The 17,227-nt window shown below is 62.3% G+C and overlaps 2 protein-coding genes across 5 annotated transcripts in view; one reads left to right on the top strand and one right to left on the bottom strand.

Moving 5' to 3' along the window:
• Nucleotides 1-17,227, top strand: part of MACROD1 (mono-ADP ribosylhydrolase 1) — a 134,144-nt gene that overhangs the window by 38,292 nt on the left and 78,625 nt on the right. The window lies entirely within an intron of this gene.
• The window catches only part of FLRT1 (fibronectin leucine rich transmembrane protein 1), a 65,231-nt gene continuing 48,984 nt past the window's right edge, over nt 981-17,227 (bottom strand). Inside the window, exons 2-3 of the mRNA XM_037053015.1 lie at nt 11,559-12,473; nt 981-3,228 (exon numbers count right to left, since the gene is read on the bottom strand). Of these exons, the coding sequence (XP_036908910.1) occupies nt 1,152-3,179 (2,028 nt within the window). The 5' untranslated portion in view covers nt 3,180-3,228; nt 11,559-12,473 and the 3' untranslated portion in view covers nt 981-1,151. The remainder of the gene's footprint in view (nt 3,229-11,558; nt 12,474-17,227) is intronic.

The following is a 17,227-nucleotide window of genomic DNA, read 5'->3' as shown; positions in this document are numbered from 1 at the left end:
TAAATAAAATCTTTAAAAAAGAAAGAAAGAAAGAAGTGGCTACTGAGGTGACTTTGTGTGTGTGTGTGTGTAAGATGAGGAGCCTGTCAGTCACACTGGTCACGGTCTCTCTACAGCAGACAGGAGCGAGGCCCAGTTCTGGCCACCCCGAGACCAGAGCAAGCTGAAAGCACCTGCCCGTGCAGAACAGACGCGCCTCCGCTGTCACGAGTGGCATCATCCCCCACCCCATCCTGATCCCCAACGCATCGCGCCTACTTACTCAATAAGCGTTAGGAGAAAGCAACACTTTCACGACTCTATTTTCTCAAGAAACGGTACGAACTGACCCAGGAAGTATCATCAGGGCCGTCTGCGGCTCTGTCTGCGGCTCTGTCTGCCCGTCTGCGCTCAGAGACACGACGTGGAGACAAGAGAGGCTGACCGACACACCTCCAAGGGGCCGGGAAAGCCGCAGCTTCCATGGGGCTTCCATGGCGCGTGGTGGTGCATGGAAGCGAAGAGGGTTGCATATAGGAAAGAGAAAGTTTGCTTTTTAATTGGTTACATCGTTGTTCAAAGAATGCAAAGACGCGATATTTCTGAAAATCTGTAAGGGAAGTGGTATGGAAAGAACCGGAGAAGAGATTTCAGGACACTATCTCCCCAACAAAAAGATCTTCCTTCCCCTCTCTTTGGGAGGAGCCTGCGAACCTTCCACCACCAGTGAGCAGCCAGCAGCAAGGGCTGTGCGGGGCTCCTGTGCCAGCTGCTCCTCCCTGACCGTCCTTCTGTGCCGGCCTGGACAGGGTGCGCGGCGCACGCAGACGCTGCCCAGGGAGAGTCCACCCACTTCGCGGGGAAAACCACCCGCCCCGACCCTTCCCGCAGCATCACTTTCAGTCCTTCCCTCCCCAGCTGGCATAACTCGGTGTAAATCGTGTCTTCCGCAACATCAAACCCCTCTCTCGCCTTCTACCTTTAAAAATTTTTTCCTTTTTCCACTGCGGTGTTCTAGAAAATTGATAACCCTCCCCAAACTTGGCTATTCGCTGGGGGAGTCATCGTGGAGTTTCTTTTCCTTGCCCCGTCGGAAGGCAGCAGGCCGGGCAGAGCGAGGGGTTGCAGGCCAGGAGGAGGCGGGTGCCGGGGTGGGCCTGCCAGGGTGGGCATCATGAGTAGGAATAGTCCATGTCGGGGATGCCGGCGTCGCGGTAGCCCCGCGTGGTGCCGTAGCCAATGGTGTGCGAGCCCTTGCAGAGGCTGCCGCCGTTGGAGGGGAAGATGGTGTGGACCACGTACTCCTCTCTAGCGCGGTAAGGGTTGATGGGCAGCATCTGCAGCCCCGGGCCTCGGATTTCCAGGATGGAGTTATCCTTCTTGGTCCCCGACTCCATATACTTGCCCTTCTTCTGGCTGCCCCGGTTGTAGGCCCGCTCCCGGGTCAGGAGCTCGCTGGCCCGGTTCACGTACCAGCAGATGGCCCCCAGGACCAGGAAGAGAAAGACGAGGGCCACAGCACCCCCGATGATAGCCGCCAGGGGCAGGTCGGCCATGGGGTGGGCGTTCTGCTCCTGGTTGAGCGTGGTGGTGGGGCCGTAGCTGTCGGCGGTCTCCGCCTTGGCGCACACGGGCGTCTCATCAGCCACATAGGTGTTGCCGGTCTCCATGGTGACCATGCAGATGATATAGGTGGACTTGGGCTCCAGGGCCGTCAGCAGGTACTCTGTCTTGTCCCCCTGCACCAGGGTCTCCGTGATGGAGCCAACCGCCGGGCTGTGGCCCAGGCGCAGCCAGCTGAGCCGGAAGGAGGAGGCAGGGAGTGCGGTCTTCCACGTGATGTGGATGGAGTCCGCCGTCAGGGGCTTCACGTGGATGACCAGGGTCTTGGCGCCATCGCCCGTGGCCATGGGGTAGTCCAGGTTGGAGTCGGGGAGGCGCAGCCTCGGCCTCTTGGCCTTGAGGGTGAAGAGCGAGCCCTGGGGCGTGGTGGCGGAGGTGTGGCTGCTGGCCGTGGTCTTGGCGGCAGCGTCGGCCACGCCTCCTTGGGGCCCTGTCTCGAAGCACTCGTCCATCTCATTGGTGATGTCCTTGATGGCCATGCCCCGGACCTTCTCGGGGCCCTGGCACATGAGGCCTCGCACGTTGACCACAGCCGCCCGCGCCTTCACCCAGTCCCGCAGCCACATGAGGCTGCAGCCGCAGAACCAGGGGTTGTTGCGGAGCAGCAGCTGGGCCAGGCTCTGCAGGCCGTCGAACAGGCCACGCGGCAGCGTGGTGAGGTTGTTGTTGGACAGGTCCAGGCGCTCCAGCGCGCGCATCTTGGCCAGCGTGTTGTAGGGGATGTGGCTGATGGCGTTGTCCTGCAGGTAGAGCTTCTGCAGGTGGGCGCTGGGCAGGTTGAGGGGCGGGGCGGCCAGCGAGTTGCGCACCAGTGAGAGCTCGGTGAGGTTCTGCAGGCGGCTGAAGGTGTCGTCGGCGATGCGCTGGTTGGCCAGCAGGTTGCCGTCCAGCACCAGGCGCCGGAGGCTGTCGAGGCCCTTGAAGGCGTGCAGCGGGATGGTGGAGATGCGGTTGTCGTCCAGCCGCAGCTCCTCCAGCGTGCGGGGCAGCCCCGAGGGGATGCTGCTCAGGTGGTTGCGGCTCAGGAAGAGCAGCTTGAGCTGCGTGCTGTCGGCGAAGGCGTCCTCCTCGATGCTGACGGTGGACACGGAGTTGTCGTCCAGGTGCAGCTTCTCCAGCAGCGGGAGGCGGGACAGCGAGTCCCGGGCGATGGCCCGCACATTGTTGTCCTGCAGGTGCAGCTCCCGCAGGGAGCGGGGCAGGTTGACGGGGAACTCGTCCAGGTCGTTCTCGTACAGGTAGATGACCTGCACGCTGACCTTGGTTTTGAGGTCCTGGGGGATGCCGGCGCTGCTGATCTGGTTGTTCTGCAGGTAGAGGGTGGTGGCGTCGTCGGGGATGTCGGCGGGGATGGAGGTGAGCCCCCGGTCGTTGCAGTAGACGAAGCCGTTGTCGCAGCGGCACACCGAGGGGCATGTGGTGCTGTCGATGGCCTCCGTCAGGAAGGCGATGAGCCCGTAGCAGAGGAAGAGCCAGTCCCGCAGGTCCATGGTGGCCGTGGTCATCACGAGGGTGGCCGTGACGGTGGCGGCGGTGGTGGTGGTGGTGGCGGCGGAGGCGGGGAGCGCCACCACCATGGTGGACGGCTGGGCGAGTGGGGCCTCACCAGACTCGGGGCCTCGGCACCTGCAAGGAGCACAAGACACGCACGGTGAGAGCGAGAGGCAGTGACCACCCGCCACTGACGGGCCACTGCAGGCAGGGACGTGAAGCAGGAACCGAGCCTCGTGGCGCAGGTACCATGCCCCTCAGTGCCCAGGCTGTGCCGCAGATGACCAGTCAGGCTTACCGGACTCCAGCGACATCTGGCTAGCATTGCATCTCAGCAGGAGCGAGGTGCTGCCTGCCAGGGGCACGGGTGCTGTGTGCCCTCCTGGATGATTCCGCGCCTCGAGTGAGGTTCCTTTAGGGAGGGCCACGCCGTAGCTTCGGCTTCTTCCTTCAAGATTTCCCACGAAGCCACTTTTTACGGCCAATGCTACAAGGGGCTGGTCAAAGGTGGGGGGGTGGATTTAGGGCACATTTTATGGATTCAGAGCCATTTCTCACTGGAATGAGGAGCTCACACCTGGCTCGGCCCCAGGGTTTGAAGGGAAAGCTTGTTTCTGGGAGGCCTGCAAGCTCAAAGGGTGTGTGTGTGTGTGTGTGTGACTAGAAAAACTGCCAGCGTCGTCACTGGTGAGCAGCAGAGAGCAGGCGCTTCATTGTCTGGTGTTAAAACATGTCCTGTTTGTCACTCGTGCGTTTCATAGAAGACGAAGGTGTCGACAGAGCTGCTTTCTCTCCTGTATTTACAGAAATCTCTCTTTATCTGAGGTGCCCTCCCTGGCTCTGTGTTCCATGCTGTGTGGAAAATTATTCCACACCTTGTCCACTTCCAAAATCACAAAACTTGAAAAATATATATGTTTCCTTGCATTTAAAGAAATGAGGTTTTTTTTAAAGGAGGGAGGGGCCATGCTCTGAGGAAACTGCCTGGAGGTGTAACGTCAGCTTTCACAAATGGAGAGATTACAGCATAGACTCTCCTCGTTATTTTATATTTCGTAGTGGTAAAAAAAATCAATTAAAGGGAAATTATCTTTCAGCCTCCGCGGGGAAGGTGTCTTCGTGCAGCTGGCAAAGGTCCGCGGTCTGACGGCAGGGCCACAAAGCCTCTGTGGCAGAGGGCGGCCCTGGGCGCAGAGCAGACGGAGGGTGCGCCCGCCGAAGGCGTCGGGGGCCCAGTGCCCAGTGGTCTCCGTCTCTCAACCAGGTCGAACCTCCTTCCTGGTCTCTCTCTACTCCAGGCTTGCTCCTCTCCACCCAGCAAACTGCTGTCATCCTTCGGGACCAGGCTCTGGCGCCCCCTCCCCCGCTAGGTTTCCTGGTGCCCTGGAGAGCTTCTCTCTGTCAGCTCTCCTCCCCACCCACTCACCGAGCCCTTGGTCTGCCCACCCACCTACCCCTCTCTTCCTTCGGCCCTCCCTCCCCCCACCTCTCGTCCATCCGCGCATCTGGCCACCCAGCCACCCAGCAGATGTTGACCGATCATGTACCATATGCCAACCCATGTTCTAGCCACTCGTGACTCTGCTCTGGTGGGATGGCAGCTCCCATCGTAATAATGACCTTGCCTGGAGCTGCGTGAAAACTGAAGCCATTCAACCCTCCCAGCAAACGTGGGGCTGGAGCCTTTCTTGCTCCCTCGTAACAGATGAGAAACCTGAGGCTTGGAGATGCGAACTCACTCAGGGTCACTCGATAAGTGGAGACGGGGCTCCGAGGCCAGAATCTTGACCACCAGGCTCAAAGCACTGCATGTCCATGGGCTGCAGGCCATGTTGTTTGGTGACTGGTGTTTTACCGTCCCCAGCTAAATTTCAGAGGCTGGGGGGCCGGGCCCACTGACCGTGTTGGTGTGTGTAGCTGAGCATCAGTGACCACCTGCTTATACCAGGGGCTGAGCCCTGCACACTCTGGCCCCATTTGCATTTACGGGGGTCTTGCCCCATCCACAGCTCCAAGGCCTTCTGGTGGAGGGGGTGGCTCAGGCTTTGCCTGTGGCTGGCTGACGCACTAACCCAGCCCAGGGCCTGTTTGCAGCGAAGCTTTGTCCATAAGGTCCCAAGGCAGGTCAGGGGTCAGCCCAGGACACCTGGCTGGAAGCAAGTTAGGATCTGCGGGGAGGTGCCCAGGGCCTGTGTCTAGAGTCAGAGGGGAAGTGGGAGAAGGGTGCTGAGGAGACCATGCCCAGCACTCTGGGCCCCTGAAGCCAGCTCAAGCTCCCTCCCACCAGCACCCACTGGCCTGAGGGACCCAGGATGCTTGCCCAACCCAGGCTGCAGGTCCTCGCCCCACTCAGACTTGCCCCTCAGAACATGGAGCTGGTCTGTGCTTCCTGCAGGTTGAGCCCCTAGCTCTCCACCCCTGGGCCCCTGGGTCGTCCGTTTCCCTGCCCAGACAGCCTGGCCACTTCCCTCTGCTTGTCTCCCACCCAGAGCCTCGCATCATGCTTCCCAGCCCACCCTGGGCTCCGTGGCATCTGGGCGGAGCATGGGTCTCCCAGGCTGCCCCACCCTTATCGGACCCCTGACTCCCCCACCTCTTGTTAGATCTGGGATTGGGAAGACCACCGGCCCAGACTGTAGGACAGATGGGCTCGGAGCAGGGGACGGTCGCTTGGGCCTGGGAACACCCACCTTTAACAGGGAGGGACCCAGGCCCCCAGGGGACCTTCCAGCCTCGCCCGCGCTTCACAGGCACATGTTTGTGCCTTCACCCACTGGTCACACACACACAGGTGCACTGTCCCACTTTCCTGCCGAGCAACCTGAGGCACCCATTCAGTCACAGCCAGCCCAGGTTTCCGGCTGCACATCCGCCCCCTTCCGCTGCACGGAGCCGGGACCACAACTCTTGGGGCCTGGAGGTCCTGTCTCGAGCTGCTTGTGAGCTGAGTCGGGGCCAGGGCAGGCGCTGAGGATGGGAGGGTGCGGGCCTGCCCAAAGGCCGCTCTGCCTTGGTCTCAGGGGTCCAGCCCGAGCCCAGGAGGGCCTCTGCCTGGGCGCCCAGCAAATGGCCAGAGGACACACACCCTCCCTGGTCTGTCAGCGCTGAGTCCTGGCACCAGGATTTGGGAGGCGCCTGGGCTCTGCTGTTCCAGACTAGCACCCCGAGCAGGGGACAGGCTTGTTCAGGCCAAAGACAGTCCAGCCTTGGACATCAGCTCCCGGTGCCCACTCAGCTCACACTGCCCAGCCCTCAGCCTCCAGAGGCCCCGGCATCAATAACAGAGTATAAATCGCACACTTCAGAAATGCCTGATGGGTAACCGAGTCCCATTTGGGAGGCAGGGACCCAAGGCCTTTCCATCCCCGTCTGTGGGCCTCATCCATCTTGGCTCTCCCCTGCTGCCCCTTCCCCAAGGCCGCCCACGCTGAGCCCTCTGGCTCAGGGCGGGGCCTAGGGTGGGAGGAGGGAGCTCGCCTCACTGGAGGGGCTCAGTAACTGCTGGGGTGCCGGGCAGCCTTTTTATTCCCTGGTTGTGTACGGGATGGTTTATGTGGCCATCAAACTAAACCCAGTAAATCGCCTGTCTTTTATGGGGTCACCTGTTGTCACTGCGCGGATCCCACAGACCTCGGCTGGCGGTGTGTGAGCCATGACCTGCCAACTCGTGACTGACAACAGGACAGGATGCTTGTCCTGCCTTGGCGGCGGGCGGGGGAGGGGAAGCGGTGAGCGGCTTAGGCTGGAGGTATTTAGACCCCCATCAGGCAGGCCGGGTGGGGTGGGGTGTTACCTGGGGCATTTTCTTTGGCATTTGCCACTAGCTCCTGCCACCTTCCAGGACAGAGAAACGTGGGTTGTAGTCTTGTCTCTGCCACTTCCAGGCTGTGTGATCTTGGGCAACTTCCTTGCCCTCTCTGAGCTTCGGCTTCCTCATCTATAAGTGTGGTCAGAATAGCTCCCCTTACGGGGGAACTTACTACTAAGGATTCCATAAGACAACATGCGCAAAGCACCCCCATAAGTGTGACCTGCACATGACGCATGCCTGAGGTGTGAACGCCACAGCAGTTTTCCGGCTGCCACAGGCAAGCCGCCCGGCCTGGGTGTTCGCTGCTCCTCGCTTTCCTCTGCTCTCCAGTGGCCCCTTCTTCACTCCCCCGCGCCCGCGCCGCTGAGCCTCCAGGGTAGACCGGGAGCCTGCAGGCCACGCCTGTGGTTGTGACCCTGGGTGCCCCGGCTGGCCTCACACTGTGCATCCTCGGCCCCTCCCCCCAAGCTGAGGTGGATGCGCTGCCCCTGCCTCTGGGGCAGACAGAGCTGGCCCTTCGGCCCCAGTGGGGAATCTGAGAATTTCAGATGGTGACTCCAGGAAAGAGGCGCGTGGACTAGAAATGCCTCGCCTTCACAGGGGAGAGGACAGTGGGGCTGGGCTCAAACCCGGTTCTACCAGCCCCCAGCCGTGTGGCCTGTGGTGACAACCCTATGGCTTCTCTGGGCCTCAGTGTCCTCATCTGTAAGGCACTGCTGAGGGAGGGGCTGGCAGTTCTGGGGAGAAGAGCTGCCCCAGCTGTCCCCACGGAGGGGCCCAAGGTCCTCCTGGGACGCACTCAGGGCACTGCCCACCTGCTAGTGCTGGCTGAGCTCCTGAATGGGGGAGGGCAGACGCAAGCGGGCCGGGGAGCGGAGGCGGGGACAGAGGACGCCCCTCGCCCTCCCCGTTCCTGTGCCCCCTGCGTTGCCCCTGACCCTTGCCAGGCTCTCAGGGCGGAATGGAGACAGAAGAGGTTTCAACCCAGAAGGGGAGAGGTAGGGGGCCACCCAGCAGGGAGCTCCACCAAGGCAGGCTCACCTCTATATCTGTGATGGGTCCTTAGCACACCTTTGTTTAAATTAACGAGGGGCCTACACTGCTTCCCCACCAGCCTACGTGACCTCCGTGGCGGCATTATAAGCAACACGGAGGGCGGAAGGTCAAGGGCAGAAGGTCAGGAGGCATGAGGACCGGCCTCCACCTCCCCGTGTTCGGGGAGGCCCAGGGAGAGCTCCCCCACCTCCGGGAAGCCCCTCCCCTGCGGAGGCAGGCAGCCCGGCCGGCCTGCCGGGCTCAGAGCAGCTGCTCCACCTCCAGGGCGGCCGCGGGTCTCCGGCCTTCCTCTGTAACATGGGACTGTGAGTGACCCACGCCCCTGGGTTCCTGTGAGGATAAAGGACGGTGGGTTTCAAGCCGGAGCAGAGAGGTGAACAGACCCGGGGACCAGGGCCGTCGCTGGTGACAGGCCGCGCTGCCCGGCCGGTCCAGGTGTGCGTGGTAGGTGAGGAGGGGAGCGTGTGGTTGGGGGTCCTGCCCAGACAACCCTCCAGGCCCTTTTAGCCTGTCCCTGCCCAACTTCATGCCCAACCCGCCTCCTGGGGCCACGGAGAACTTGTCATGCGTGGGGGGTGGGGGTAGGGATTCTTTGAAAACCTAAAGTTAATTATTTTTCTAATTATGTGCTGCATGCATTATGCATCAGCAGTTCTCACTGGCGGGAGCGGCAGGCAGGTATGTAAATCCACTGGAAACACAGCCCCACTCAGCTCGCCTGGTGGCTGCCTGGGCGGCGCCGGGTGCTGGGATGTCCTGAACTTCAGAGAATGCACATCGCTTTAAAAAAGTACGGCTTTAACACTGGGTCTGAGGAGGTTAATTATATCGATAACAGTGTTCGATATTAAACTGTTCAGGGCCAGGAGAGGGTGGGGGATGAAAGGAGACACGTGTAATTTTGTCTCTTTCTCTCCCGGCGACACTTAATAAGCGGTTCCTGCACCTGGCGCTTCCCTGTGTCAGTGCATTTTTAGCAAAGCTGCCTCGACAGGGGCCTGATTTCCTTCTGAAGGGAAAAGGAGAGGCCAGGGAGTCTCAGAGGTAGGAGAGAGGCCTGAGGGCCTTAATTCTGGGGGGCCAGAGGAAGGACCAGAGGGGGCAGCCCCTGAGCACAGGGCAGGGGTCCCCTGGGTCCGCACTGCTGGGCTTCTCAGCAGCCAGCCCGGTCCTGGCAGCCAGGGGCCAAGACAGGAGCGGGGTGACCCGGAAGGACTAGGCGTGGTGATGCGCGCTGATCATAAAGTAGAGATTCAGAGTTGGGTATGGGCTGGGCCCCCCAGGAGCTGTGTGGCACAGACTGCATCAGGTCCTGGTCCTGGGGAGACCTTCTGTTGACTTATGACGAGCTGGCTGTCCAGCTCCTAGAATATAATAAACTACCAGTCAGGTCATGTTCCATCCTGTTCATGGGCCCACCCCAGAGCCTGGCCCCAGGGGTGCTCACAAATGCTTGTTGAATGGATGGATGGATGGATGGATGGATGAGTACGCCGAAAGGGAGGCCCCAGAGCCTGAAACCCAGGACCCAGCAGTGGCAGGAGAAGAGGGAGGCTGGCCCTCCTTCAGCCCCACCCCAGCAGGGAACAGTAAGCCGGGGCCCTCGGCACCGCAGCCCAGAGAGGCAAAGGCACTGAATCGTGCAGTGCGTGGTAGAGGAGCCGGACACGAGCCCAGGCCTTGAACTTGGGTCTTCCCTTCCCAGGTGTCTCACATCTGTCCTTCAGCTGGGGAGGCCCCACCCTGGGTTTGCTGTCCCCACTCATCTCCTCTGATGGGGGTGACCACAGCCAGAACCGCCCAATTACGTCCGGGTCCGCCTCCAGGCGTCAGAGGCTGGCCCCACTTTCTGAGAGATGACCCCCTCCCCGCCCACCCCCGCAGGTTCCCACAGGGTGGAGCCCACTCTCGGGACTGGGGAGGCAGAGGATCCCGCAGATCCTCCGCTTGTCACAGAGGAGGAAAAACCGAGTCCCAGAGAGGGGAAGGACAGGCGCAGGGCAGAGAGAACCCCACAGCAGCTGTGGACAGCCCTGCCCACCTCCTCCAGCCTTGGCACCGACTCTCAAACCCTGCAAAGCTGGGGCCTGGCGTGGGCCGTGACTGTGGGCATGTCCGGCTGAGCAGGGTCTCCTGGGGGCTGCTCTCCACCACCAGGGGACCTGCAGCCCCTCTGGCCCAGTGGGCTCGGGCTGGGCAGTGGCAGTAGCCAGCCAGCCTGAGCGCTTGCCGTGTGCTGGGCCCTTTACAAACTCCCGTCCTCTCCAGCTGGCCACTGCCTTGTGGAGCCTGAGCCCACAGTGCACATGCGGGTGGGGGAGGGGAAGGGAAGCGCCCATGGTCCCACCACTCGCAGACCAGAAGGCCAGGGCACCCGTCCACGTGCTCCACAGCCCAGTCCTGAGGCAGAGCCAGGCCCCAAACAGGCTCTCCATAAATAGACTCTTGGGGCGCAAGCCTGGAGAACCCGGGGGAACCCGGCTCTTCCCTTCCAGCATGGCCCCAGCCCCAGGGACGCCCCTTGCTCACAACCCTTCGCAGGGCTGGCGGGAGAGCAGGGACAGTAGCAGGGAGGCTGGCGGGCAGGGGCCAAGCTCAGGCTCTGACAGTCCCCACTGCTGGGCTGGTGCCTTCATAATAAATAACAGCAAATAGCCCATCCACAGGGCATCTCTCACGCTGGCGGCTAATAACACACTATTAATGCCCCCGCAGACAGCGTGCCCGCCACGCGGCGCTGACGAATGTCCCGCCCGGGCGCGGCCGTAAATCAGCCTCTCTCCTGGGGACGTGCGCAGGGAAGTGTTGTTTTCCATCCAGCTAACGAACTGGGGCTTCCCTGCCCTGCCCAGGGCACTGCCTCCGCTCCAGGCGGCCTGGCGTTTGTGTTTCTGGAGGCTCCAGTCATCCCTCGTGGCCTCTGGGCACCAGGAGGACAGGGTGGGACCCTGCCCCAACCCAGCCCAGCCCTGGCAGGCCTTAGGGACTCAGTGCCCTCCTCTGGGCCCCACACGCAGCTCTTGGCAACCCAGGGGCTGAACTGAAGCCAGAGCAGACGATGCCCGAAGGCCAGCCAGAGCAGGGCCTCAGCTGATGGCTTTGGCCCAACCTCACCTGGGTCCTCCTTGCCAGTGCTTAAGTCACCAAAGGCTCTGCCTCCCCAAGGCCTCCCTGCTGCCTCCTTCGGGCAACCTGGGGGCGGGGGGGGGGGGCTCAAGGTGAGACCTCCCTCCGAGGACAGCAGGGACCTGGGAGGGGTGTGCGTGCAGCGTTTTACTCCATAAGAGGCTGCTCCCTGATACCTGGGGTCCACCCACCCTGGAGTAGCCCAGCAGGGTGGGGCTGCCAAGTAGCAAATGACCCTCTTCCCCCCCCCCGCCCCCCACCCCCCCTCCCCGGCAAGCAGAAGAGGCTAGCTGCTTGAACTTTGTGTGTGGGGTGGGGTGTATGGAGCTACAGACCTGGGGGGCTCTGTGAGGCTCCAGTTGGACCGGCCCAGTTTGAGGGCAGGCCCCAGCTGTGCCGTCTGCATGCCCTCTGGGCACGAGGCGCCCCTGGGCCTTCCTGGACTACGGAGCCCTTTCCTCTTACGTCTTACCTCCTTTGCTTCGATCCTGGATCCTGCTGGGTCTGGTGGGACCGCTGCTCTGGGTGCTGCGCTTGGGTCCAGGGGGGCCTGGGCCACACTCACATTCCGGCCCACAGCCCTGGTGCTGGGGGCGCGGGGCGTAGACCGCAGGCCTGGGGTGCAGGGTCACACTGGGGGTGCCCCGGTGCACAGGGAGGAGGCCCTAGGCTCAGCTCTGCTGGGCTCGAAGTCACATGTGGCTGTGGGTCCAGAGCCGCAAACTACGTGCTGTCTCAGGCCACGGGTGCTGCCAGCCTCTGCCCCGTGGGGCGTGGGGCACGCGTGAGCGTCTGCAGAGATGCCCCTGAAGGCCCTGGACTCCCGTGCACGGCCTGAGGGTGCTCCAGGCCCCTGCTCCCCAGGCACACATGCCCTATGGCCTGGCACCCATCCCGGGTAGGCGGGGGCAGCCTGTCCCTGTCTTTTCTCAACTTCTGCTCTTCTGTCTGTTGGCCGCCACCTCCTCCAAAGGGCTTCTGTGTGGCTTCTGCCCCCTTTGCTTTACTGAGTTTCTTCTTTTTTTAAATCCCTTCAAGTCACTGGGTAGAACGGGCCGGGGCAGGGAGCTCTTGTGTGACGGACTAGAGAAGGAGCCGCTCTCCGAGGACCCCGTACTCCTGCCGCTCAGGCTGTGTCCCCAGGGAGAGGGGGTCCATTACCCGCAGCAGGCAGAGCTGCTGACACGCACCGCCAGCCGCCGGGCCCCACAGGCCCCTCTTTGGAAAGATGCCTGGGAGGTGAGGGGCTCAGTCCTGCTCGGCTGCTCCTGTTTGTGGAGGAGTCTTCTCGCCGAGGAAGCGGGCGGTGGGGGGCACGTTACTCCGGCCTCGATTCCTGGTCTCGTCTGTCCGAACAGGGGTCCTTTTTACTCACTCCCCGCCTCACCTGCCGAAAAACAGTTGGAGTTATCAAGCCCCAGAAGTAGGAGCCACCTGCGCCACCTGCGCCAGCTGCCGGGGCCGCAGCCCCTCTCCCCCGACCCCTCGGAATCCATCCCCTGAACACCTCTTCCCCGTGAGCCGGGAGGGGGCTGGGGACGTTCTCCGCCACCTCCCTTCTCCTTTCAAATCCAGATACCAAACAGCTGGCCACACACAGCTCTCTTCCCCCCAGTGCCCTGGCTCCCTTTCCTGGGGGTGGAAGGACTGGGAAGAGAAAAAGGAAGTTCTGAGGGCTCCTGGCCCTTCCGGCTCCTGGCTTCCCCAGCACCTGCTCCTCTGGCTCCTGCCATTCACAGGATCCAACTGGGCCACAGTGGCCTCGGCTTCCAGAACAGGAGCGACCCCGCCACCCTCAGGAAGCAGGAGCATCAGGAAACCCAGGGAGCTGTGTCCCTGCCTCTTTCTTGAGACCACCCGGCTTCCCAAGCCCGGGTCACCTCTGCACACCCCAGTGGCCCCTCCTCGGAGACCGGGGGCAGGGCCGCCACCCTGGCCGCTTCTCGTTCGCTGACCTTCTCATGAGCCGCTGAGGCCCAGTGCCCTGGTGTCTGCACTGCCCCTGCAGGAGCCCCTCTTTGGGAAAGCGCTTTCATTACACATCTGAGAGTGTCAGCTCTGGTTTGAAATGGGACCCAGACGGGCTCGGCTGCATCTGGGCGCTTTCCGTTGCAGGGCCAAGGTGGCCGGCTCTGGAAGGGCTTGTCTGGGCCCCTTCCAAACAACAAGAGTTTCTAGGTGCTTGGGCGGCGGGGGGGGGGGGGGGGGGNGGGGGGGGGGGCGGCATGTTTTAGTGAGTCTGAACCCAGGCTGGGGTCTCACTGCCCGATGGGCACCCACCCGGCAGGGGGTGCTGGCCAGGTGGTGCGCAGGCTCACGGGGTTGACAGGACCGGAAACTCTTGGGACAAGCTTCCCCTAGAGCAGGGAGGTTTAAGGACTAGCGAGCCCCAGGGGACCTCAGTCCTCGGGGTGAGTGGAGGGGGGCGCCCCCATCAAGCGGCAGTGTGGGGTCTGCCCAGGAGGGAAGATGAGGACAGAGTCCCCTCGCGCTCAGCGCGAGGTTTTATTGCTGTTACACCCATGTGATTTCATCCAATTATAAATTGTAATTTCTCTATGAAAGCAAGAGATGGAAATCGTCCAACGAGGTCATCTGCCTCCCTGGCTGGGTCGAGGAAATTGTTTTAGACCGCCGGGGCGGGGGAGGGTGTGGGGGCGGCAGTGTCTTCGGAACCCAGAGGCTCTGGCCAGTCATGGCCGCCCGTTTCCTGTGACAGAGAGATGTTCCCTCAGCTCTGCTTTGGAAACAACGAATGCAGCGAGGCAGCCTCACCCCGCTGGCGTCGGGCCCTCCCGACAGCCCTCAGGATTGGGGCAGCGCTCCTGTGACAGCCTCCAGGGACCCCCAAGGCCTGGCCCCGCCTGATCTACCCGCCTTGCCACCCACCACTTCCCCCAAACACCTGAACTGCATCCGCCGTGCCTACCCCACGCTGGTACCCCTCCTGCAGGGGTCCGTCTGACATCACCCCTCACCTCCTGTGTGGGGGTGTGTGGTCGCACAAACCTGCCTTCCCTGTGGTCCTGCAAAGCCTCCTGGGAACCCCTGGCGGGCCTCCGGTCCTAGACTCCACCGAGGGTACTGGGCTCCTCAAGTGTTTCCACCCTGGGTGACTGGGTGCCTCTCGGGCGTGCGAGGGGTGTTTTTGTATCCCCACATCTGCTGCCTGGGCGGCGGTGCGTGGAGGCATGGGCTTGCTCCTCGTGGGCGCATCCCGGTGCCTGCTGGCATCCACCAGGCCCAGCAGTAAATACTCAAATGTGCCCTTCTAGCAAACACCTGTCGTCAGGGCCGCTGAGCAACCCCCGCCGCCCCCCCCCCCCGTGCGCACCACTAGCTTGAGCGAGCTGCAACCCCACAGTGCAAACAAAGTCAGCGGTGGCGCGTGGACTCTCCAAGTTGTCAGTCGAGTTGACCAAGGAGGAAGTGGACCTGTGGGGCCAAGGGGGACCTCTCTTCTTCCCCTGCCTCTTTCCCTTACGGGAACCCCCCACAAGACTGCTGCGGCCCGCCCCCACCTCACCTCACCTTCCCCCATCCCCCACCCGCTCCAAGTCTAGTCCCCATCTGTGTTCAGGTGCCAAAGAACCATTTTTGGGGTCAACGTAATAAAAGCTTCCACTTGTAACTGCTCATGATGCTTACGCAGCTTTATTTTGGTTGCATTTCACACCGTAACGGTATTAAAAGACACCGACAGTGGGGGCCCTGCATCTCACAGCGCTGGGCTTCCCACGGGTGCAGGGGCCCTATCCTCGTCCAGGTCACTTCTGCTTTGCCACTCCCCCGAGCCTCGGGACAACCTGGCATGGCTAACAGGGCAGGGGGACCATGCCCACTGTGGGGTGCAATGGGGACTTAAAAAAAAAGGAAGGGAGGGCACTTGTCCGAGGTGGCACAACCTATGTGACAGCCAGGGCCTTGAGGCCAGTTCGCTTCTGCACAAAATGCCAGTCTCGGCGCAACAGACACATACCAGTGACCAAATGCAAGGTGGCCCTGGGCCCTCTCCAGTCATCCATCCATCCATCTGTCCATCTCTCCACCTACCTACCCACCCATCCATCCCACGGACACACACTGAGTCCAGTCATGTTCCCAGCACTGTGCAGGACCCCTGCCCCTCGGGAGCTCAAGGCCCCACAGAGCAGCCTCTGGTTTGCAAGGGGCCACAGTGGGAGACCCACAGGGCATTATGGTGGCAAACAGCCCCGCCTCACTCAGCCTGGAGGTACGGGTTCCACATGGGGCTTCCTGGGGCAGGTGACAAGTGTCATGGGGTCCTCCAGACTCCCACGTCAGTGGCGAGCCAGAGTGGGCAGGTCTGGTTACCCCCTGACCACCTGCCAGTACCACCGCCCCACCTTTGGGCTTCAAGGCCTCCCCTCCACGGGGACGCTCTTCATCATTACAGTTCCTGGCGGCCTGAAAGATCGCTCCTCACTGATATTAATTCTCATATTAGCAATTAGCCCTCCTGCTTCATTTCAACCTATGGCTCTTAGGACAGATTTTTATGTGCATGTTATTAATCAGACGCCTCGGATGTGCTGCTGGAAGCCCAGGTGGGCGTAATGGCTGGTGACTTAGCCGAGTCGTGTGTTAAATGCACCCCACGCTCACCCCCTCCCGGACAGAGGCAAGGAGGGCAGGATTCAGAACGCGGCGAGCAGGTCGGAGCGGGCTGCCAGCCAGACCCAGCGCTCTCTTTCCCTTTGGACTCCCAGGTGGAGGTCAGGCTCTGTGTGCGACCTTTCGGGATGAAAAGGCTCTTTGTGACTCAGATCTGGGTTTTGTTCCATGGCCGCTCACTTCCTCCCGTCAGGATGGCCGTCCACAGCCCGCTCCCCTCCCCCATGCGGGGTGCGGGCCCCTGCCCTGATGCTAGCACGGAATGGGGGGGGCTGTCACAGCCACGGACTCCCTCCCCATGGGCCACGGGGAAAGGAGAGCTTTTCCCTTTGGGAGTGTGGACTGTCCCGGGGTCAGCAAGGCAGAGAAAGGGTGGAAGAGGAGGCCATTTCAGGCCGGGGGAACCGCCTAGGCGGAAGCTCAGAGGAGGGAGGCCTGGGTGTCCCGGAGCTCTGAGTTCAGGAGGCGCGGTGGTCTGTGCTGAAGGGGGAAACAGGGTTCTGGCCTTGCGGGGGGGCTTGCGGGCCCCACTGAGGGCATGTCTCTAACCTGAGGGAAGTGGGGAGCTGGGGCTCTGGGCAGGATGCGGCGTGAGCAGGTCTGCATTTGAGAGGGGTCACTCTGGCCGCCCTGAGGGTGCTGGGCTCCTTGGGAGGGGACCAGTGACAGGCTGGGGCAGAGTCCCAGGAGCAGGGGTGGGGGCCTGGGCTGGGCGGAGGGGCTGACTCCGAGGCCTCCCTGCAATCTGGCCTGGGGGCCGAGTGGCTCCCCCCGCCCTCCCGCCCACTGGAGGCACTGAGTGCTCCTACAAGCTGCACCACTGGGCCTTCCCGCTGCCCCTGCAAGGGGTGTGCTGCCGGCTGGCTGCGGTCCCGCCCTCTGCACTGCCGCCTTCTCACTCACCCCAGCCCCCAGGCTTGGCACCGCACGCAGCACCCACAGGGCGGGCGGGCGGGAAGGGCGGAGGCGAGAGAGGCTGCGCACTCCGAGTGAACCCTCCGAGCCTCCGTGCTGCTAATTAAACTGTTTTCTGACAAAGCCCAGACTTGCGGGGCTGGGAGCTGGAGCGAGTACTCAAGCCAGTTCNCTGCCCCTGCAAGGGGTGTGCTGCCGGCTGGCTGCGGTCCCGCCCTCTGCACTGCCGCCTTCTCACTCACCCCAGCCCCCAGGCTTGGCACCGCACGCAGCACCCACAGGGCGGGCGGGCGGGAAGGGCGGAGGCGAGAGAGGCTGCGCACTCCGAGTGAACCCTCCGAGCCTCCGTGCTGCTGCTAATTAAACTGTTTTCTGACAAAGCCCAGACTTGCGGGGCTGGGAGCTGGAGCGAGTACTCGAGCCAGTTCGTGGGCGGCCTCAGGGGCCCGACGCTGCTGGGCCAGAGGGCCTGGACCACAGCCAAGCCCACCCTCAGAGAAAGACCGTGGGGAACTGGGGTGGGCAGTGCCCGGAGCAGGGACGCCAGCGGCTCCAGGGACCCGGGGGCCAGCTCTTCTAGAACAGAGCTTC

The sequence above is a fragment of the Sturnira hondurensis genome, unplaced genomic scaffold, assembly GCF_014824575.4.
Source record: "Sturnira hondurensis isolate 20B ecotype Veracruz unplaced genomic scaffold, ASM1482457v3 Scaffold0007797, whole genome shotgun sequence".
Lineage (NCBI taxonomy): Eukaryota > Metazoa > Chordata > Mammalia > Chiroptera > Phyllostomidae > Sturnira > Sturnira hondurensis.
The sequence above is the reverse complement of the archived record's forward strand: the minus strand, read 5'-3'. Positions and strand labels throughout refer to the sequence as shown.